This window comes from Canis lupus, chromosome 35 (genome assembly GCF_011100685.1).
Source record: "Canis lupus familiaris isolate Mischka breed German Shepherd chromosome 35, alternate assembly UU_Cfam_GSD_1.0, whole genome shotgun sequence".
Classification (NCBI taxonomy): Eukaryota; Metazoa; Chordata; class Mammalia; order Carnivora; family Canidae; genus Canis; species Canis lupus.
Genome location: NC_049256.1, coordinates 1,781,591 through 1,804,561, shown reverse-complemented (window position 1 = coordinate 1,804,561; position 22,971 = coordinate 1,781,591). Strand labels below are relative to the sequence as shown.

Genomic DNA, 22,971 nt, shown 5'->3' with positions numbered 1-22,971 from the left:
CTTAAATTATCGTTTTAGTTTTCTACAATTTTTTAAAATTTTTATTTCAACACTTATTACAGAATATTCCTACATAGACCTTGCGATCTAATTGTTTCTACTCAGTCCCAGCTCTTCCCCTTGTATTTTGTGTTCTTCTTCTCAAAGTGGCGAGACACTTGTGGGATATAAGAAAATGGCAATTACCTCTAGTTCTCCAAGTGAGTTACAGGACCAACACCAACAATATCGATGTGAAAATGTTGGGGTTCGGAAGTGAACAGTTAAGAAAGAATTCTTGAGATGTCTTTGGTGCAGAGACCATTTTATTAAAGCACAGGGACAGGACCCATGGGCACAAAGAACTGCACAGGGGTTGTGAGGAGTGGCTGATTATATACTTTCAAGGAGAGAGTTAGGGAAAGGGTAAATCTCTATGGAATTTGGAAACAAGGTTTCCAGCACCTTGAGGGGCTGTTGTTAGGAAAAGGTCATTTACTCTATTGTCCAGGAAAACCTTAGTCCTAAGACTGTTTCTAAACAGTGGGCGATATGCTTGGAGGATGATTGCTAACATATATCTTGGGCGGAGGGTAGAGATAAAGGAAGTTTCCAAAGGGATTTTTAGGTTAGAAGACTTAGAGGATCCTGCAGGTGAGGCTAATGTGAAGCTAAGGTTGCCTTCACCTCTAGCAAAGTATTAACATGGAGGGAGTTAAGCTCCTTGAGGAAGGTCACACTGCCTGGTATCAAGTACTGCTCAATGGGTATAAGTTGTAAGAAGTCTAATTTTTTTTTTCTATGTTTCTTTTACCTTTGTTCTCCCCATCAAATATCTGGGAACTTGTCAGAAATACAAGCGCTCTGGCACGACCTTAGACCTACAGAATCTGAAATTAGTGATTCCTGTTATAACAAATCCTTTTGCTGGTTTTAACGTCTCCCAAATTTGAGAATTTCTGCTCTGGATACCTAACCTTACCTCTACCCCTACTTCTTTAGATGGAGAAAGAACACTCCTTTCTTCTGGTTTCAGCAGCTAGGACCATTCCTTAAGTATTGGTTACTGAATGTGTAGGCTACTTCAAGGTTTTTTTGTTTGTTGTTTTTAAGTAGGCTCCATGCCCAGCGTGGAGCCCAACCTTGAGGTTGAACTCACCACCCTGAGATTAAGACCTGGGCTGAGATCAAGCGTTGGAGGCGAAGGTGCACACCTAGGAGTTGCGTCTTTCCACGGTGTCAGCGTTATTCAATCATAAGTCAAAGTTAAATCACAATTATAAAGCAGGTTCAGGATTCCAAACCCAAGGATACTTTCACCCTGTGATCGCGCTTGCAGTGGGGAGGGGCCTCCTCCGTGCAGGCGCTGAGGGATCTGGGCTGTTTGGAGATCAATCTGGTGGTAGTCGCCTTTCTGAAGTGGTCAGAGGTAGGGGGGCCAGGTCTGAAGAGTGACGGTTTGCTGCAAAATCCTCCCTTTATAAGGGAATTTAAGCTGTTTTGGGCCTCTGTGGATCTCCTCTGGCTCTGCTCATTACCTGTAACTCCATCTGCAGTACCTTTAACTGCCGGTGTCATTGCCCCCAGGGGCCCGAGGTTTCCTGAAGGTCAGGCGTTGCTTAGAACGGACCACGTAAGAGCTTTAAAGACCAGCACTTGGAGGCTGACCCCAGCAGCCCCCCCACCTGGAGGTCCGTCCGCAGCAGCGCCCCAGGCCCACGCCGCCGCCCCCCGCGCCCAGCAGCCCCCCCACCCGGAGGTCCGTCCGCAGCAGCGCCCCAGGCCCACGCCGCCGCCCCTCGTGCCCAGCAGCCCCCCCCACCTGGAGGTCCGTCCGCAGCAGCGCCCCAGGCCCACGCCGCCGCCCCCCCGGCCCCCCGCCGCGCCCAGCAGCCCCCCCCACCTGGAGGTCGGTCCGCAGCAGCGCCCCAGGCCCACGCCGTCGCCCCCGCGCCCCCCGCATCCCCGCGCCCCAGCAAGGGCCGTCTCGCAGCCGCAGCGCAGCGGGCTCGATGCTCGCAGGAGGCGGCCACCGCGCATGCTCACTGCACAGCCGGAGGCAGCGCGCCGCGCGGTGGCCGGGAAGCCCCGCCCCGCCCCGAGCGTCCTCCAATCGCAGCGCACGCGTGGCGCCCCGCGCTGGGAGGACGGCGCTTCCGGAGAGCCCCGCCCCCTGCCCGAGCGCCGGCCAATGGCAGCGCGCGGCGCGGCGAGAGCCCGGGGACGCGCGCAGCCTTCCGGCGCCTCGGCGGGGGCGCGGCTGTGGGGCGGTGTGCGCGCGGCGGCGGCGGCGGCGGCGGCGCGTGTGGAGATGCCCGGCGGCCGCAAGGTGAGGGGTGAGCCGCCGCGGGGCCCTGGCCCTGTCCGCGTGTTCCCCGGCGGCCGGCGGGCTGCGGGGAGCTGGGAGCCGCGGTGGCGGTGGGGCGCGGGCTGGGTCTGCTGCTAGCGGCGCGGCCCGAGCGGCTCCCGGGGGCGGGGCGGGGGGCGGGGCCGCGGAGCGCCCGTGAGAAGTTTGTCGCTCGGCGTCCACGCACTCCCGAGGGCCGCCCTGAGGTGGAGCGAGCCTGGGGTGGGGGGGCTGGGGTTTGGGGGCGTCAGAGTGGGAATTAGGGCGCCGGAAGGAGGAAGCAGGTCACTCGGGGGTCAGTTGTGTAGCTTATGCAGGGTTTGGAACGAGGGAGCTTCGTGAACACCGGCGGCTGCTTCTGTGACCGGAGGCGCTCCTCAAGGTGGGTGGCCGCGGAGGCGGCGCCTGGGCCACCGCGGGTTCCTGTCAGCGTTCCCGTTACACCCTGACTTCGAAATCTTGGTTTTTGGCTTGAGACTCAATTCTGCTCTCTTCTATCAGTTTTCAAGAACTTACCAGTTTTTTTTTTTTTTTTTAAATAAGATTTTACTTATTTATTCATGAGAGACACAAAGAGGCAGAGACACCGGCAGAGGGAGAAGAATGCTCCTGCAGGGAGCCGGCTGTGGGACTCCCTCCCCAGGACCCTGGGGTCACACCCTGAGGCCCCCCCCCATGCTCCCCTCGTTTTTAAATAATTGCATTAGTGATCTGTTGCTTTTTTAGTGAATTGCCTCAAAACGAAGGAGCTTAATGCAACAGCAAAGAGGTTAAGTAGTTTGCCCAAGGTCACAAAGCAATTCGGCGAAGAAGCCAGGTTCTGTGCCCAGGTAGTCACTTGGAGACCTTGCTTTCTTTTTTTTTTTTCTTTTTTTTATAAATTTATTTTTTATTTGTGTTCAATGTGCCAACATATAGAAAATAACGGGACCTTGCTTTCGTTCAGGTTCCCGTAACCTGTGATTCGTGGCTTCCGCGGTGTGGCCGTCCCTTACTCCTTGACTTTACAGCTTTGTTCATTATTTATCCTCTAGGTAAAGCAAGTGACTGTGCTCACTGTACTTTCTTGCCTCTTGGTTTTCGCTCGTGTTCTTGGCTTGGAGTGATGCCATTTCTTTCATTTCTGCTGATTGGAATCTTAGTCATCTGTCGAGATCCACCCCCAATCTCACCTTCACTCTGACCGTCCCAATTGTAAATAAACTTTATTCTGCATTCCTGTGGAACTTTGTCTTTATCATTCGTATAGCTTCATGTCTTACTAGGTTTACTTGAACCTATCCTTGTGATGTAGACGTTTTCAGATTATGTCTTCACCCGGTGTCCCCCGCGAGCATCTGCCATAATCACTTGTACATATTATGTTCCCAATAATTACCTGTTGGATGAATGGAAGCGGTACTAATTCAGAAGATTTGCAGGTGTTCTAACTCTGAAGAAACATAGGGAAATACCTTAGTCAGAAGACTTGGGGGCCAGCCTCAGCTCTGCAAGCAACTAATTTTGTGATTTTGGACAAGCTATGTAGATCTTTCTGGACTCTTAAGGTTAAAGTTGGTAAGATCATGGACTACAGTGGTAGAATCGGGAATTGTATTGGGAGAGGACTTAGATGATAAATTATTAGAGGAAGATGAGATTTAGGTACCTGGAAATTGAAGGATGAAGAGGAGAGAATTAATGGTGACTCAGAAGTTGAACCTTTGAAAAATAGAAAGGTTGAGGAGAATTCGTTGATTCTTACCTGGTATTAGGATGTACAGGTATGTGAAACTTCAGCCCAGGGGAGAGATTGGGGCAGGCAGTTGCTCAAAGGCTAGGAGTATTTTAGTTCTTTCCTCCCTCCTGCCTTAGGCCCCTGACTGTCCCTTCAAGTTCTTTTTTCCTTTTGCTTTATGTTCCCTTTCCTTGCTAAATGCCAACAAATGACCACAATTACTCCCTTTCTCTCCCATTTGCTAAATTACCTTTTGAGATTTCCTGATCTTCCCCTTTACTCACAGTTCCTTTGCCTCCTCAGACTGAATTATATAACTCTTCCTGTTCTGTCCACACTTACCTACTGGAGGAAGAACTATCTTGGCAAGACCCTAAAAGGGAGTAAAGGGAAATTGTATCTTCCTAATGACACCCTCCTTCCTTAGTCTTTTGGGTTATCATCAAAAAACTTACTTTATTTCTGGTGCTTCTTGCATAATGGCAAGGGTATGATGGTAGGTATAAATTAAATGCAATTTAATTAATTAAATGCAGTTTGAATGGAAGAATACACAGGACTACATTTCAAGTGAAAAGTGTTTTTCAAGAAGGGAAAATATTTGCTTCTTTGAAGCAGGAGGGATGGAACCAATAGATAAAATAAGGACCCTTTACTAGAAAGATTCAATTCTGTTACAGAAAGGGATTAATTTTGGAGAATAGGAACATTTTTCTTCTGAGACCATAGGGAAGGGGAACTCAGGGAAAGATGTGATGAACTTGACTATGACAGTGACATGGAGAGGTAAAGGGAACTGTGGGTACGGAATTGATGTATGTATGTGATTGTGTGTATGTGTGTACGTAAGAGTGTGTGAGTAGAGAGCTAGGGAATGATTAAGAATGTTTACCAGCATTGCCCGAGGACATGTAATAAAACAGAAAGGAAGTTCTCATTTTGGGGTCATTAGCCCTATGGATTGATGGTTGGTAAAGTGAATTTGTAGCAGGGAAGGAGTCTTAATGCTTGAAAGGCAATGCTGGAGTCGTTGGCCGTAGAGTGCAGAATGGTAGGGGAGACATCGTGATTGGGAGCAGGCCAGTGACTGATAAAATGAATGGGCTTGAGACTTAAGAGAGTCCCAGTGAATTCCCAGATACTCAGAGAATTCACAGATACCCAGTCAGAAACTCAGCCAGTCATACCTTCTTTATGTAGAAGGTACACATTATAGTTAACATCAAGCACTTTTGTCAAAATGAGAAAATGCGGGGTCAGTAGCTAGAATCGTTATTTCTGGAATTAGACCTACACGAGGAAAATCTTGACATGTTGCTTACCAGCTCTCTGACTAGGGCAATATACCTAACATTTCTAAGTTGTAGTTTTTTTTTGTCTGTAAAGTAGGAATAATACCCATATCTTTTAGCATTACTGTGAGGGTTAAATAATGAGAATGTGTGAAATGATGTAGCACTCAATGTTAGTGGTAATGAAAGCAGATAATAAAACACTATGATAATGAAAGGATTTTTATATGAGGACAGACCTATTGTACATCCTCCACTGCTTTGCTTTTAGATTTCCCTGGAATTACTTCTTTCAGCTTGCTAAAGAAGGAGTAGGAAGAGGGAGCTTAGTTTTAAAGTTGTTCAGTGATGGGGAGAGATTCTCTTATAGTTATCTTGGTAGAAATACCTTATGGTTATGATTTTAGCCCTTGATAATCTCATTGAATGACTTACTAGTTTCACTTTTCAGAATTAGACTACTTAGTATTGACATCTTAGTCTACGTTATCCTTAAAATGGAAGGGAAAGAGAGCTGACGTTTATCAAAGATGTTCTGTATGTCAAGTACTTTATTTATATATATATATATATATAATATATAAACATATATTATATATATACATCTTATTTAAGGGAGAAAGGTGTTCATTCTTTCTTTTTTTAATACTATTAATAATATGCTTATGTAAGCATTTACAAATAAGATAAAATAGTACAAAGAAGTTTCTCATGAAAATCATCAATCCTTGCCATATTCTTTCTTGTACTTAATTCTGTCCCTGAGAGGCAATTACTTTTTAAAATTGAGGTTAACTATAGAATAACTACAGTTGTAAGGAGTAATAGGGAATTCCTATGTTCTTTACCTTGTTTGCTCCAGTAGTAACATTTTGCAAAACTGTAGTACATCACCACTGATATATAGACATTAATACAATCCAGTCATCTTACACAGATTTCCCTAGACTTGTGTGTGTTTAGTTCTTGTACATTTACAAATGTATAGGGTCCTGTATCCACCACCACTAGAGATACTGAACAGTTCCATTTGCGCAAGGATCCTTTTAATAATCATATCCTGTCCCTTCCAGTAACTTCCACCACTAACCACTGACAGTGGCTAATCTGTTCACCATCTTAAACATTGCACCATTTCAGAAATGTTACAAAGATGGACTTGTATGGTTTATAATCTTTTTGGATCCTTTTTTTCTTTTTTCTTTTCTCAGTATAACACTCTGGAGATTAATGCAAATTGTATGTATCAGTAGTTTGTTCATTTTTATTGCTGAGTAGTAGTCCATGGAATGATGTACTACAGTTTGGCCAACATTTTGCCTGTTGACGGACATTTGGCCTGTGTCCAGTCTTGGCTGTTGTAATAAAGTTGCTATGAACACTTGTGCAGATTTTTTTGGAACATAGGTTTTCTTTTTTCTTTATTTAAAAAAAAGTTTTTATTGATTTTTTAGAGAGAGAGTACAAGTAAGAGAGCACAAGCAGGGGGAGTGAGCGGCAGAGGGAGAGGTAAAAGCAGACTCCCTGCTGAGCAGGGAGCCCAATGTGGGGCTCAGTCCCAGGCCCTGAGATTATGACCTGAGCTGAAGGCAGCTGCTTAACTGACTGTGCCACCCAAGTGCCCATAGGTTTTCTTTTTTCTAAGATAGATGCCCAATAGTGCAATTGCTGTGTCCTAGGATAATTGGATGTTTTATTAATTTTTAAAAAATTTTTAAGTAATCTCTGCACCCAGTGTGAGGCTCAGACTTGCAACCCTGAGATCAAGAGTTGCATGCCCTAAAGACAACCAGCCAGGCACCCCTGAATGTTTAGTTTTATAATAAACTTTTTCTTACAGTGGCTGTAGAATATTACAGTTGCTCTGGCAATGTGTGAGTGAATCAGTTTCATAGATAATAAATTTGTCCTTTTAAAGTATAGAGTTCATTAATTTTTAGTGTATTCACAGAGTTGTGCAAATATTTCTAATTATAGAACATTTTCATCATCCTGAAAAGAAACCCCATAACAACCACAAAGCTACCTTCTGTCTGCATGGATTTGCCTATTCTGGACATTTCATATAAATGGAATAAATATTTGGTCTTTTATACTGGCTTCTTAGCATAATATTTTCAAGGAGCACCCATGGTTGTTGTAGGTATCAATACTTTATTCATTTTTATGGTTGAATAATTTTCTGTTGTATAGATACACCACATTTAAAAAATCCATTCATCAGTTGATGGGCATTTGGATTATTTCAGCTTTTTGGATGTTAGGAGTACTATGATTCTTTGTGCACCAATTTTGGGGTAGTTTTCATTTCTCTTGGATATAAATCTACCTGTAGAATTGCTGGGTCATATGATAATTCTGTGTTTAAGTTTTCAGAAATTGCCCACTGGGGGTTATGCTATATGTTGGCAAATTGAACTCCAATAAAAAAATAAATAAATAAAAAACCCAAAAACCAAAGAGCAAGCTGGGGGATTAAAAACTCTACCATATCATAATCACGGTAAATATAAATAGAGTAAATACCCCAATTAAAAGGTAGAGATGATCAGATTGGATTTAAAAAAAGTAAGAATCAACTGTATCTTGCCTTTAAGGAATTCACCTTCAATATAAAAATGTATAGAGAATATTGTAATAAACATACTATACCCACCATTTAGCTTAAGAAACAAAATGTCATAAATACAAAGTAGATCTCATTCCAAAATTATTGCTTTACCATTCCTATGCATTTTCTTTGTGTTTATTTTGACTGCATATCCATATGCGGTGTGTGCGCATATGGTTTTAAACTTTATATAAATGATATCAAAGTGAAAAAAAAAGTTTTAAGGAATTGCCAAACTTTGTTCCAAAGAGATTGCATCATTTTATTGTCTCATTAGCAAGGAATGAGGATTGTAATATCTCTCTACGTCCCTTTTAATACTTTTCATATGCCTGTCCCTTGATTTTAGCTGTCTTCAGGGGTAGAAACTGTTATCTCATTGTTTTGGTTTTGATTTACATATCCCTAATGACTAATGATGTTGAATGTCTTTTCCAGTGCTTATTGGGCATTTTTCTATCTTATTTGAAGAGATATCTATTCAGGTTATTTGTCCATGTTTTAGTTGCATTATCTTTTTACTGTTAGCGTTCTCTGTAAGTTCTTATACCACTCCTATATCAGATATATGATTTGTAAATATTTTCTTCCATTCTTTGGGCTGTTTTCTTGATAGTGTCACTTGAAGCACAAGTGTTTTTAAAATTTTGAAGTTCAATCTATTTTTACTTTTGTTGCTGCTACATTTGGTGTCCTATCTAAGAAATCATTGCCTAACCCAAGGTCATGAAGATTTATTTCTACATTTGTCCCAGCACCATTTGTCAAAAGATTATTCTTTCTCCACTATATTGTATTGGCTTTTCTTTCTTTCTTTTTTTGAAATTCAATTGACCATAAATGTAAGTTTATTTCTTGATTCTGATTCTCTTTCACTGATGTATGTGCTATTCTTATGCCAGTACCATATTTTTTTTTTTAAATTATTGTAGCTTGTGAAGTCTCTAATTTTTTTAGGTTTCAAGTTTATTAAAGTTGTTCTGGGTTCCTTGAATTTCCTTTTTTTTAAAAAAATTTTTTATTTATTTATGATAGTCACACACAGAGAGAGACAGGCAGAGACATAGGCAGAGGGAGAAGCAGGCTCCATGCGCCGGGAGCCCAACGTGAGATTCGATCCCGGGTCTCCAGGATCATGCCCTAGGCCAAAGGCAGGTGCTAAACCGCTGTGCCACCCAGGGATCCCCGGTTCCTTGAATTTCCATGTGAATAATAACATGAGCTTGTCAATTTATGCAATTAGCCATCTGGGAATTTTATTGGATTTAGTTTGTAAATTGAAGAGTGTTGTCATTAATAAGTTTTCCAGGGCACCTGGGTGGATCAGTTGGTTAAGTGGGTCTTGATTTTGGCTCAGGTTATGATTTCAGAGTCATGAGATTGAGACTCTAGCTCAGCAGGCAGTCTGGTTAAGATTCTTTTTCTCCCTCCGGCTGCCCCCACATCTTGCTCTTTCTCTCTTTATATTAAAAAAAATAAATAAATTTTCCTTCTCCAATCCATGAACATGGGCTGTCTTTCCATGTTCTTTAGATCTTTAATTTCTTTCAACTGTATTTTGTAGTTTTCACTGTGAAAGTCTTGCACTTATTTGGTTAAATTATTCCATCGACAGATGAATGGATAAAGAAGATCTGATATATCTGTATATGTATATTTACACATACACACAGTGGAATATTACTCAGCCATCAGAAAGGATGAATTCTTAACATTTACATTGATGTGGAAGGAATTGGAGAGTATTATGCTGAGCAATATAATTCCATCAGAGAAAGCTAGTTATATGGTTTCACTCATATGAGGAATATAAAAACAGCACAGATTATGAGAGGGAAAGGGAGGGAAAACTGAATGGGCAGTCATCAGAGAGGGAGAAGAATCATAAGAGACTCAATTATAGGAAATAAACTAAGTGTTGCTGGAGGGGAGGTGAATTGGGGGGGATGAGGTAATTGGGTGATGGGCATTAAAGAGGGCACATGATGTGATGAATACTGGGTGTTATATGCAACTGATGAATCATTGAATACATCTGAAACTAATGTACTATATGGTAGCTGATTGAATATAAATAAAAAAATTAAAAAATAGGCAGCTGGTTGTCTCATAGGAAAAGCATGTGTTTCTTGATTTGGGGGTTGTGAGTTCTCTCTCTTCCCTGATTGCTCACTGGTAGCAAGCTGAGGGACAGCAACCTATATACTCAGACTGTGATAGACTTTAGATGTCATCAGCGTCTGTGAACCAATGATGATTTGTATGAGAAAAATGTACATAATCATTTAGTCATTTTAATGAATCCTTTTGTGGGGGGAGCATGGTGCACGGAGGTGATGAGATGGTTTAGGCACATGTCTCCTTCTCCTGTTCTAAAGGAGGGAGTAGAATATGCTAGAGACATGATGGCCTCACAGAAGGAGGGATGTTTGTGGGGTATTGAGGGTTATGTCATGGAAGAGAAGAGCACTGGTTGGAGAGACCAAAGGCAGTGAAGAGTGCCATGGAGGCACATATGGTGGGGAAGATGTGCAGGCTCTTTTGAGTGAGAAGGAGAAAGACTGATTCGGGGAGTGGAGCAGGGGTTGAAGGCCAGGCTCGCTGGTATCTGAACCTGGGTTCAGGCTTTCATTTCATCGGATTCGTGGGAGAGTTTCTGTCACTGCCGCTTGAGCTGCTAGAGAGCAGGGTCTTTCTCGCTCATCTTGTGTTCCTGGGCCCTGGCAGGATGTCTGCATGCGCTGGGCACTCAATAAATGCTGACTGGCTGAAGATAGGAATCTCAGATTTCTGTCATTTATATTAATGAGAGGGTTCTAGTCCCCACGGAATCAGAGTATGGATGAAATCTAGAGAAGCGTGGACAAGTCAAATGTAACCAAAGCCGTGACGGGCCTGAGAAATGTTCTATTACCTTGAGGGAAGGAAAGGACTCTGAGCAAACAAATGGGCAAATAGTTGGTAGAATGAGTTTTGAGCATCATAGTGCTTGCTAACTAGCCGACTTGGTTAAAACTTTCTATCTGTTCCTCAGAATTGTCCATGAGTCATCATCTCCTCCAAAAATTCCTGGGTGCAGTCCGTTGGGATTTATGCAGATACTCCAGAAAACTTGCCCTTTGCATTCAGTTAGACATCTCATTTGTTCCCCAGATTTATTAAATGGTACCCCAAACAATTACTATTCAGAAACTTTCCAGGAAAGATTCTTTCCTGGAGCCTCCAGGCTGACACCTTCATTTGTGGCTTCTTGGCTCCAGAATTGTGAGAAGAATTTTGTTGTTTTAAGCCACTGAGTTTGTGGTCATTTGTTATAGCAACCTGAGGAAACAAATGTAGCTCTTTATGCTGTTTTGCTTGTTTATTACTTTTTGCTTCTCTCTCTCTCTTTTCCTTTTTCTCCTCCTTTCTCTCTCTATGCATGTATGTATCAGTTCTTTCTGTACCATCTTCGAGTAATTGGACACCTCTACCCCTAAGTATTTCCTTGAATAAGGATATTCTCCTACTAAGGAAGCTTCCTCAGAGCTGTCATGGGAAACTAGTGGAGGGAAATACCCTCTTGAGGATGGATGCTTCTTCCTCTTAGAGTCCTACCCAGCCATAGGAATTTCTACATAAAGAGGAATATGCTTAGAGCTATTTCATGTTAAAATATCATCTTTGTTATGGCTGAATGTGTTTTTATGATTTTGTTTCCTCTTCCTACTTAGGTAAGTTTTAATGAGTATTTTAATCGTAATTCATTTTTTTTTAAACCACAATGCTTTTGATAAGGGGTTATTCAGGTGATCAGTTCATAGTAGTTGGCTTTAATTTGATTTGTGAGCAAATCTAAAAGATTCTCCTTAAATAAAATGCAAATTTAAAAACTTATGAATACATGTCTGTTGTAGACATTTGTAAAAAAAAATAGCAAGACTTACATAAAAATACTTGGAGAAAGTAAATCAGTGTTATCCCTGTTGCTAGATAAAACTATTTCACATTTTCTTCCCTTGAATATCTTAAATATACTCTTCTGGTTTTTTTTCTGGCATAAAGATGCTATCTACATCCCATGATAAGGTAATTTTTATTCACTTGTAGGTCATTTGTTCCTTTTTCTAGATGTTCAAAGGGTTTGTTTAAAAGTCTATTTATTAGGATATATCTTGGTGTTGATTGCTTTTGGGTTGACATCAGATATGTGGTGTGCATCAATATGCAGTTTCCTTTTTTTTTTTTTGAGATTTCAGGAAAGTTTTTCTGGAATGATCTTGGTCCCATTATCTTGGTTTTCTTCTTCTTTTTCAGGGATTGCTATTATCTGTATATTATCTTGTATCCCAAGAGAGACTTGATAGATCACTCTCTTTCTCTTGAATCCTTTCACTTTCCTCATTGGAGGGGAGTGAACTTTAAAATTTCCTCCGTATTACATTCCTCCTCCTTTTTTTTTTTTTTTTTTAATATTTTACTTATTCATGAGAGACACAGAGAGGCAGAGACATAGGCAGAGGGAGAAGCAGGCTCCTTGCAGGGAGCCTGATGTGGGACTTGATCCCAGGACTCCTGAAATCACCACCTGTGCCAAAGGTGCCTCACTTTCCTCCTCTTAATACTTTCTTAAGATATTATCTGTGATAGCTACTTGCTTTTGGATTTTTTCTAGTGTAGTCTTTTCCTGTGCTGATCCCCCCCCCCCCATATTGAGAGAATATTTTATTTTCTGTTTCAAGTGTTTATTTAAATTCCAGTTAGTTAACATACAGTGTAATATTAGTTTCAGGAGTAGAATTTAGTGATTCATCACTTACATACAATACCCAGTGCTCGTCACAAGTGCCCTCCTTAGTTCCCATCATTCATTTAACCCATCCCCCCACTTATCTCTCTAGCAACCCTCAGTTTGTTCTCTGTAGTTGAGTTTGTTTTATGGTTTGTGTCTCTCTTTCTGTTCTCCCATGTTCATCTCTTTTGTTTCTTAGGTTCCACATATGAGTGAAATCAAATGGGGTTTGTCTTTTTCTGACTGGCTTATTTTGCTTAGCATGGTGTAATCTGGCTCTATCCATGTTGTTGTAAATGGCAAGATTTCATTCTTTTTTATGGCTAATATTCCTTTGTATATACGTATGTGCATGCATATATATATATATGTCGTATTTCATATGTATACTTCAAGGAAAGTACAAGGAAAGTGTATGTAAATATATATAGGTGCTTTGTAATTACATGTATGCATCCCACATCCTCTTTATTATCCATTCATATGTGGATGTACATTTGGCTCTTTCCCTCAGCTGATTTTTTAAATTTTATTCTACAGCTTAAGATTTGTTGCTTCATTTCTGACTTTTTATAAGCTGAATGTGTTGTCTTATATTGAAATAGTTGGTTACACTTTGTTCTGTGAGCATGTCTTTGGTGTGCTTTCTTCGTGTAAGTGTTGGGATGTTATTCTGCTCCATTTTGTTTTTTCTAATAATAACTTTGTACCAGATTTGACCTTGATCCCTTTCTATTGCTTATTTTTATGTTAGAGTTTCTGTGAATTTTTAGAAGAAGATAGGATTCAAAATAACTTTTATAATTTCTCTTGTTATAGTTTGCAAAAATATGGCCACTTGTTTGTTATTTAGACATTTCTTGGCTTGGTTCCCTTGCTCCACTCCATCTGGACCTTTTCTTTTCTTTGTCTGTACCATCTCTGTGCTGCTGAGCAGATTGCCCTGCCAGCAGTTTCTCTGCAGTGTGAGGCTCTGTCCAAGAAGGTAGTCCTGGCTGACCAGTGCTGAGTGACAGACTGCTCATGCCCATTTGGATCTTGGGTGGAACCTTTGCCCTCGCCCTCTTTCAGGTACCATTTCATTCTCAGATTGCCTGTTCCACTTCTTAGTGAATACCACGTGTCTGTGTGCTCCTTCACTTAAACTTTGCTCTCAGGTATAATCATATACAGGACCTTGGAGAATTGAATGTTTGCCTTCACCCATTTGTATTTTAGAATTTGTTCTCTAATTGTACAAGTTTATGTGCTTTCTTGTTACTCTATTTTACGAGGGGGTTCAGTCACTCCTGGGTTTCCACAGTGCTGTCAACTTAACATATATTTAATGAAGTTTTTTGTTTTTTTCTTTAAAAACCATCTCCACAGAGAAAAAGAAATTGGGATATAGAATACCCATGCTTTCCAAGAGAGAGTCCACTGAAGTTCAAAAGTTCAGGTCTCAGGACAGCAGGGGCAGCTGCTTCCCTCTCTGAAGCATGGCTCAGGTGTGGAGAAGGGTTTCAGGACACTTCTGGGACTCAGGTAAAGTAGTTGTAAAATTGTTTTCCTTGAATGCCAAAGGCTACTCAGATTCCTGAATATTTAGGCCATTGTAATTAGATTTCTTTGGAATTCTATTCCTTATTTCAGGACACAGTAATTTGTACGGTCTTCTTTTTTCAACCTTGAATTCCTTTAATAATTGTGGCAAGTTAGTAATCAAATTACCTCTTTATGCCAGACCCAACCTTTGAAATTCTTTGTAAATGAAGGACACCTACTGAAGAAGTTTCTCAGAAGGTGAAATCTTTGAGCATTCTACTCTTTTTCTCTCTTTATGAAATGCTTCTATACTCAGAATCTTTTGGCCACAAGATATTCTGGTTAATTTTTTTATATATGCTAATTTGAAATCCTATAGTATAGATATGTACAAAATGGAGTACTGTTATAAACTCTTAATGGTTAGCTTTATTTAAATTCTGGTAAAATATAAAAATTTATATTATGAGGAGTGTATGCTTTGGGAATACTTATTGGTAAATATAAAAAGAGAAGTATTTTAAGGAGGGTATAGTTTAATGTTTTGAATATTTTACAAAATATTTTTGGTTTTAGCCCTTGTCACATAAATTATTACATCATCATCATTATTAACCTTATTATCATCTTTTTCTCACAGTCATTAACAGCTGAAGAGAAGATTGTTACAGAAAAGCACCTCGAATTATCCCCTAGATCCAAGAAAGGTAATGTTCTGTTGATTTCTTTTTTTTTTTTTTTTTTAAAGATTTATTTATTGATTGAATCATGATAGACAGAGAGAGAGAGAGAGAGAGAGACAGGAGGGGGGAGAAGCAGGCTCCATGCTGGGAGCCCGATGTGGGACTCGATCCCGGGACTCCAGGATCGTGCCCTGGGCCAAAGGCAGGTGCTAAACCGCTGAGCCACCCAGGGATCCCTGTTCTGTTGATTTCTTGACAGAAAAGGTATAAAGCTAATAGATCTTTCTTTGATTTATTATATAGTTTGGATAGAATACATATTTATGATTGAGGCACCCTGAAGTGAAAGATTTTTAAAATATCTTTGTTGCTGCTCAAATAAAATTGGGTTTCTGTTGGGAAGAAAAGGGGGTGGATAAGAGGGAGGCTGCTGGCTCTGCTGCCACACTTGGTGGATGGTCAAGGAAAGTCAGGGGTTGAGACCTTAGGAATCTCCTTTGGTTCTATGGGGTCCTGACTGTGTCCTGTGTCCTGACTGTGTGATTTTGGGAAAGAAACTACACATGCTAAGCCTCCATCTGGAAAATGTTTATAAGCATGTGTGCCTCATTGGGTTATTGTGAATTAAAAAAAGGTAATCAAATGTCTATTTCAAAGGCTTGCCTTTAGTAGATTGATTTATGGCTGCAGTTGCTCTTCTTATGTCCAATGGCAAAAAGAGCTATGTAAAGCCTGCTAAAAATTCTGCAGAGTGGGAAAACTTTCTGTGAATAAGAGCTATTTAGTTATTTCATTAATATTTAGGGGGTTCTTTTTATTCAAATGAGAAAAATCTCCCCAATTTTTAAATTCATAAAACATTGTGTTATAAAATAAGCTAATATGTTTTTTTGTAATACCATAATCTTCTGATGGAACTGCGGAATTTAACTTTTCTTGTTATTAGTGCCAAATACTGTGATTTTCAAAGATCAGTTTAATTCTGACTTCTATCTAAAGTGTCCTATGCAGAAAAGATTTTCTCTTATAGATGTGGCTGTTGCCTTTTTCTGGTGATTTTAAGTGAGTATAGCCAAATTCAACTTGAAGAAAAAAGAAAAATAATCTATGGCTTTGTATTATAATTACAAAATGATCTTTTGAGGGATGCCTGGGTGGCTTAGTGGTTGCGCATCTGCCTTTGTCTTAGGGTTTGATCCTAGAGTCCCGGGTCGAGTCCCACATCGGGCTCCCTGCAGGGAGCCTGCTTCTCCCTCTGCCTGTGTCTCTACCTGTCTCTGTGTCTCTCATGAATAAATAGATAAAGTCTTAAGAAATAAAGAAGCACAAAATGATCTTTTGAGATGGTTTTCCTGTGCCAGTATGTATCCAACCCACCCTGCTGTTCTCTGTAGAATGATAGTATATTCTGAAAAGCTGAAAGAGCTTGTATCAATGTATAGTTATTTTAGTTGCAGCATAAGTGTGTATGTTAAGGCAAGAAAATATTGTTAATAATTTAACAAAAACTTACAAATTGATAGGAAGGAGAGGCTCAAGGCATTTCCTAGAACTAGTTCATTTTTAAAATAGTAGCTTCTTTTTTTCTTAGTTTTTTAGAGGAGAGTGGAGCAAAGGGACAGGGAGAGAATCTTAAGCAGGCTGTATGCCCAATGTGGAGCCTGACATTGGGCTTGATCTCACAGTCCTATGATTATGACCTGTGCCAAATCAAGAGTTGGATGCTTAACTGACTGAGCCATGCAGGTGCCCCTTAAAATAGTAGTTTTTTTTTTTTTAAAGATTTATTTATTTGAGGTGGGGGGAACGGGGGGGGGGGGCAGAAGGAGAGAATCTTCAGGCAGACTCCCTGACGAGCATGGAGCCTAACATGGCTGGATCCCATGATCCATGAGATCATGACCTGAGCTGAAACCAAGAGTTGGATGCTCAACCGACAGAGCTTCCAATAGTAGCTTCTGAAGTATTAGAAATGTATATTAACAGAAATTTTAGGGTGTGGGAGTAATGTTTTGTGAGAGCTGGGAAGCAGAAGTGGGGGCACTTACTTTTGCAGGGTGTGCACAAAAGGGGAGATATGTCTCCATGTTTCTCTTTCCTCATCTATAAGGCACTGTAACCAGAGAAGACTGAGTAGGGGAAGAAACTGGCAATGGGAAGGAGTCAGAGAAAAGGGACAAAAGGTTATATGCTTGAAAGTTAAGAGCCTGGAACCTTTGTAGATGGTGATTTTCTTTAAAAAGCAAAACTTAAAGATTACTTACCAAAGTGAAACTATAAAATAAAAAAGAGCTAGTATCTAATATTTTTCCTTAAATGCCCTACAGATTGTTTTCTTAAAATTTTGTTATCGAGGTCAGAAATCTCCTCTTTGAGAGGCATCACTAAATTTGTTTTGTTATTATTTGTTGGACTGTTTTTCTCCTCCTTGGACTATGGGTTTCCTAAGGCAGAGCTTTCTCTGTTGCTCTTCTATATATCCTAGGTGTATTAGTTTGCTTGGGCTCCCATAATAAAGTACCAGTAATAAAGTATTCAAACTTGGTAGTGTGAATACCAGAAACTTACTATCTCACAGTCCTACAGGCTAGAAGTCCAAAATGAAGGTATTAGCTGGATTAATTCCTTCTAAGAATCTGCTCTAGGCTTCTTTCCTTGGCTTGTAGATGGTTGTCTTTCCATGTGTCTCTCACACAGTCTTCATTCCTTGCATGTGTCTAAATTTCTCTTTTCCTGGTCATATTGGAATAACTTGATCACCCCTGTACAGACAGATCCTCTCCCTATATAATCACATTCAGGGGTGCTGGAGTGTTGGAACTTTAACACATGAATGACTTTTGGGGTAGCACAATTCAGCCCATAATACTACATGCTAGCACAATGCCTGACATGCAAAGGGCATCCAGAAATGTTTACCTGTTGTAGCTATTCTCATAGTCTAGCTGATGTCCTTCCTTGAATTTCATTGGAATGGGTCTTGGTTTCAAGGGTACCCTTTCCAGCAAATAAAATGAGTTACTTATAAAATCGTGGTAGTATATACAGTGCCTGTAATTCACGAGTTTATGAATTTCAAGAATTCATTGTATAATCTGAAAATAATGATAGCTTTACTTCTTGTCTTAGTCCGATTAGACAGCTGTAACAATAATACCACAGACTAGGTAGCTTATAAATGGCAGAAATTGGTCCAGTATATTTAGTGTCTGGTGAAGACTTGCTTCCAGGTTCATGACAGTACCATCTTGCTGTGGACTCACTTGGAGGAAGGGGCCAGGAATCTCTCTGGGGGCTGCTGCTGATTAAGAGCCCTAATCCCATTCATGAGGGCCTCATGACCTAACACCTCCAAAGTCCCCACCTCTTAATCCCTCACCCTGGGAACTGAGTTTGAACAGTGGGAATTTTAAGGGATACAACCATTCTGTCTATGGCATTCCACTCCTTGCTTTTCAGTTTACTCTTCCAAATGTGTAATAGTAAGAGGGACTGATGATGTCTTTTACAAGTAAATATATAGCTCAATTTTTATTAGCTATTTAAATCAATATGGATGAAGTTTTGTTTTTTAAATTTTATATTTTGAAGACAACTTTAGTAATTCTGGATGTTCATGGCACTGAGTAAGTATTTAGCAGATGTTTATAATTATTTTATGTTTTTATTCCTTTGTAAGTGCTCTTTTTTCAGATATTATTTTGTCAGTGAATTTGGTTTCCTGATCAAAAAAGTGGAGCATTTGCTTTTTTTGAGCTACTGTTATACAGTGACATACCTCAAATACAATATTTAATTTTTCTTTTCATGATAAATGTTGTCTTTCAGATGATACATTGCTTGGGGGAGGAGTCTTCTTGTTTTTCTCTTTTCTCAGAGCTTACTTATCCGTTGTTGTGTAAATATGTACTGAATGAAGCCATTTAACTTCTGAGTCTGTTTACTCTAGAGCTTGAATTTATTTATTTTATTTAATTTTTTAAAAAGATTTTATTTATTTATTCATGACCAACACACAGAGAGAGAGGCAGAGACACATAGCCCGAAGGAGAAGCAAACTCCATGCAGGGAGCCCGACGTGGGACTCGATCCCGGGTCTCCATGATCACACCCTGGGCTGAAGGCGGCGCTAAACCACTGGGCCACTGGGGCTACCCTAGAGCTTGAATATAATATCTAACCTCTTAATCTCATTCAAATGTGTCTAAGATACTTTTTTAAGTTTTATGATTAGAAAAATTGATTTTTTTAAAGGTATGTATTACTTTCCTGATTACTGTCAGAAAAGTTTCCCAGTGACGTACTGTTACATCAAGATGGAGTAGCCCCATTCTTTCTAGGTTTTCTATTAGAATGGCTAAAATAAAAAGTGGTGACAATACCGAATGCTGTCAGTGATATGGAGAAACTGATACATTGCTTATAGGACTGTAAAATGGTACAGCCGCTAAGGAAAAGCTTGGCAGTTTCTTAGAAGACTAAACATGCAATTACTGTACAACCTGGCAATTACCTTTGAACATATATACCAGAGCGTGAAAATTACATTCACATAAAACCCAGTATGTAATGTTCATAGCAGCTTTATTTGTAATAGTTAAAACTAGAAACAACACAAATGCTCTTTAGTGGGTGAATGCATAAACAAACTATGGTGCATCCATATTCTATATTACTCAGTAATAGAAAGTGTTGATACACAGAACAACTTGGATGAATGTCCAGGGATTTAGGCTGAGGAAAAAAAAGCCAGTCCTGAAGTGTCATATAGTATGATTCCATTTATGTATAATTCTTGAAATGATAAAATTACAAAAATGCAAAACTGATTCATTGCCAGAGGTTAAGAATTGGGGTGAGGAGGTTGGCTATGATGTGGCTTTAAAAAGGTAATGCAAGATGTCCTATGGATTTTTTTTTGTTGTTTTGAAGGTATCAGAATCAGCATTCTGGTTGTGATGTTACACTATAGTTTTGCAAAATGTTACCATTGAAGGAACTGGGTAAAGCATACAAGGGTTCTCCATTGTTTCTTATAACTGTATGGAAATCTACTATTACCTTAAAATAACACATTTAGTTAAAAGAGTTTTTCTGTTCAGTGTTTTTAATCACATTACTGCTACCAGGGCTCCTATATGGCAAAGGAGGCACACAGAAGCATTCCTGTTGTACGTTAAGTATTGGTTTTGTGGGGTTGTTTTTTTTTTTTTTTTTTTTTTTTTTTTGTCTTTTTCTTTTGGTTTCATCAAATATTCTAGGACATTATAATTCAATAATTAGTTCAAGGTTATTTTTTGAGTTTTCATTTGTACTACAATCATTTTCCTTTTTTTAAATATATAACTTATCTCAATTACTGCTACTTCTGTTTCTTAGAATTATTTTTAAAGGATTTTATTTATTTATTCATGAGAGACACAGAGAGAGAGGCATGCAGGCTCCATGCAGGAAGCCCAATGTGGGACTTGATCCCAAGACCCCGGGATCATGACCTGAGCCAAGGACAGATGCTCAACTGCTGAGCCACCCAGGGATCCCTTATAATTTGGTTTTAATTCAAAGAATCTTAGGTTGCACATAGAACTTTAGGCAGGAAGATTTGATATAAGATATTACTTACGCTATCATCAGAGTTTTGTTATTTGTGACTTTGGCAAAGTAACATGCTTAAAATCTTATAAATAACCATCATATCAGTTGATTGTGTTTATATATTTTCTTTTTCTTTAACAGAAGCTACTGCATCTAAGAGTACCAGTGGACTGATAGATATAACATGGAGTTCCAGTGGAAGTGATCTGTCAGATGAGGATAAAACATGTCTTAAATCACAGAGAGATAACGGACATGGTTCTACAATAGACAGGCTTTGTAACAGGAAGAGGAATATTTTATGTCCAGAAGATGGGGCCAGTGAAGGTAAATTGATAATTTGGTAAGAAGTCTTCTTTCTGTTATATATTGGGTTCAGTATTGGAAAAAACTTCATTCCTTTTCTAACACTTAGTATTAGTGATGACCATACCGAATTATCATGTAGTTTCACCATATCTGGAATATAAGTAATAGTGCCAAAGACCATGAGGGACAGAGGAGAAACTGAATGGGCTGTAGTCAGAAACAGAGAAAAACCATTAAAGACTCTTAACTCTGGGAAAGAAACTGAGGGTCACTAGAGGGGAGATGTGTTGGGGGGATGGGTAACGAGCATTAAGGTAGGAATATGATGTGATGAGCACTGGGTGTTATATGCACCTGATGAATTATTGAACACAACTTGTGAAACCGATGATGTATTATTTGTCTGCTAATTGAATTTAAATATAAAAAATAGGATGAAAAAATTTGCATGTTATTTTATGAGTGGATAGTATGTTTTGTGAATTACATCTCATTAAAGCTGCTATTAAGAAAATGAAAACTGTCCGTGTCCTTCTGTATTAAAAGACAGTTTTCAAAACTCTAAGAATGGAAAGGTGCTTTGAGCTAATTACTTTGAAATGGTTAATGAATTGTTGACTTCTCTTAAGCAAGTTGACTGTTAGGTAACAAATGATCCCTTGGAGTATATCTCTAATCATGTGTGTAACTGCTGGCTTATCTTTCTCTTCTCTCTTCCTTTTCCTTCTCCTCCTCCCCTTGCTCCTTTTTTTTTTTTTTTTAAACTTTTTTTTTTTTTTTTTTTTATTTATGATAGTCATACAGAGAGAGAGAGAGAGAGGCAGAGACATAGGCAGAGGGAGAAGCAGGCTCCATGCACCGGGAGCCTGACGTGGGATTCGATCCTGGGTCTCCAGGATCGCGCCCTGGGCCAAAGGCAGGCGCCAAACCGCTGCGCCACCCAGGGATCCCCCCTTGCTCCTTTTTACCTTTAATTACTGTTTATCAGTTTCTTGTTTTACCCCAGACCCTTGGCTGGATATTATGTATATTATTTCCTTTTATACATGCTACATCCTGTGAGCTGAGTACCCTCATTTTAGAGAAGGAAATTGGGACTCAGAGAAGTCAAATTGTTTGTCCAGAGTCACATAGTTAATAAGTATGCCATTTAATATTTATAGTCAGGGTTGTCTAATCTCAATGTTGTGTGCTTCTACGCTCTTCTGGTGCTTAACAGACTTGGCTTCTTATCATAATTACCAGGTGAGTTTTAAACACAATATGCCCAGACCTCCTTCCAGCTGTATTGGATTAGTCTCTGGAGAGTAAGGCCCAGCTTTAGGATTGAGAGGGAAGAGCCCTGAGTTAAAATTGTCAGAATCTTTTCTCCTTAAAAAAAAAAAAAAAAAAAGAATTCCCCTTCCATTTGTCTTTTACATAACTTTGAGAAATCTTCTTAACTTTTTGGAGACTCAATTTTTTCATCCATAAAATACAAATTTTACTCTAACGGGGATTGTCTTGCCTGCTTCATAAAATTATTGTGAACAAGAAAGGTCTTACTAGTTTGGGTTGTAATATATCATTTTATACCACTCAGCAATTCCAGTATAAGTGTTATTCATCTATGGGCTTCTCTAGGGTAGAAACAGTGTTCTGTATTATCTCCTGTATTTGTTTGTTTTGATGTTGTTAGATTGTAAGTGTCTAGATGTGTCCAGGGTGCAGTAGGCCCTCAGTAGGCACTGATTTTACTGAATGAATGAGGAATGAATGAATAAATGGTACAAAAATACAGTAGCTCCTGGGGCACTTGCATTCCTCGGAACTCGGCCTCTCCATGGCTTTCTGCTGTCATGCTTCAGCAACCTGGAGACTTTCTTTATGTGTCCCATTGCCTGGCTTCTGTGAGTACATGTGTTGTTACATGTGGTATTCCCCGGCCATTCCCTAATGGTCAGAGTGGCTCCTGCAGTTATTTTACTGCCATTATGCATCTGCTTCTCTCAGACTGGTCTGACCTCCAGTCTTTTATAATCACTATAGTGGACTTTTATCTTCTGGAACAACAGTATCAGATTAAAGACTTATTCCATACTTTTACCTTTAGCTTTTTTTTTTTTTTTTTGGTTTTTATTTTGAATTCCCTTTCAGGTATTAA

The 22,971-nt window shown here is 39.7% G+C and overlaps 2 protein-coding genes across 11 annotated transcripts in view; one reads left to right on the top strand and one right to left on the bottom strand.

Annotated features, from left to right (window-relative positions):
* Positions 1 to 1,587: 1,587 nt before the first annotated feature.
* Positions 1,588 to 2,019, bottom strand: LOC119867745 (glycine-rich protein 5-like). The gene has a single exon (XM_038584490.1). The coding sequence runs from the start codon at positions 2,017 to 2,019 to the stop codon at positions 1,588 to 1,590; it is 432 nt and encodes a 143-aa protein (XP_038440418.1).
* Positions 2,020 to 2,219: 200 nt separating this feature from the next.
* Positions 2,220 to 22,971, top strand: part of SPIDR (scaffold protein involved in DNA repair) — a 435,376-nt gene continuing 414,624 nt past the window's right edge. For 2 of the 10 annotated variants that reach the window (XM_038583989.1, XM_038583993.1), the window contains exons 1-5: positions 2,592 to 2,708; positions 13,655 to 13,788; positions 14,086 to 14,241; positions 14,882 to 14,948; positions 20,661 to 20,846. In XM_038583989.1, the coding sequence (XP_038439917.1) occupies positions 13,741 to 13,788; positions 14,086 to 14,241; positions 14,882 to 14,948; positions 20,661 to 20,846 (457 nt within the window). In that variant the 5' untranslated portion in view covers positions 2,592 to 2,708; positions 13,655 to 13,740. Of the gene's footprint in view, positions 2,309 to 2,588; positions 2,709 to 13,654; positions 13,789 to 14,085; positions 14,242 to 14,881; positions 14,949 to 20,660; positions 20,847 to 22,971 lie in introns of those variants that run through there. The other 8 variants (XM_038583988.1, XM_038583994.1, XM_038583987.1 and 5 more) reach the window with 8 other exon arrangements.

Bases quoted from the DNA above. Each gene is read 5' to 3' on its own strand.
- LOC119867745 (XM_038584490.1), bottom strand. From the start codon at position 2,019: ATGCGCGGTGGCCGCCTCCTGCGAGCATCGAGCCCGCTGCGCTGCGGC.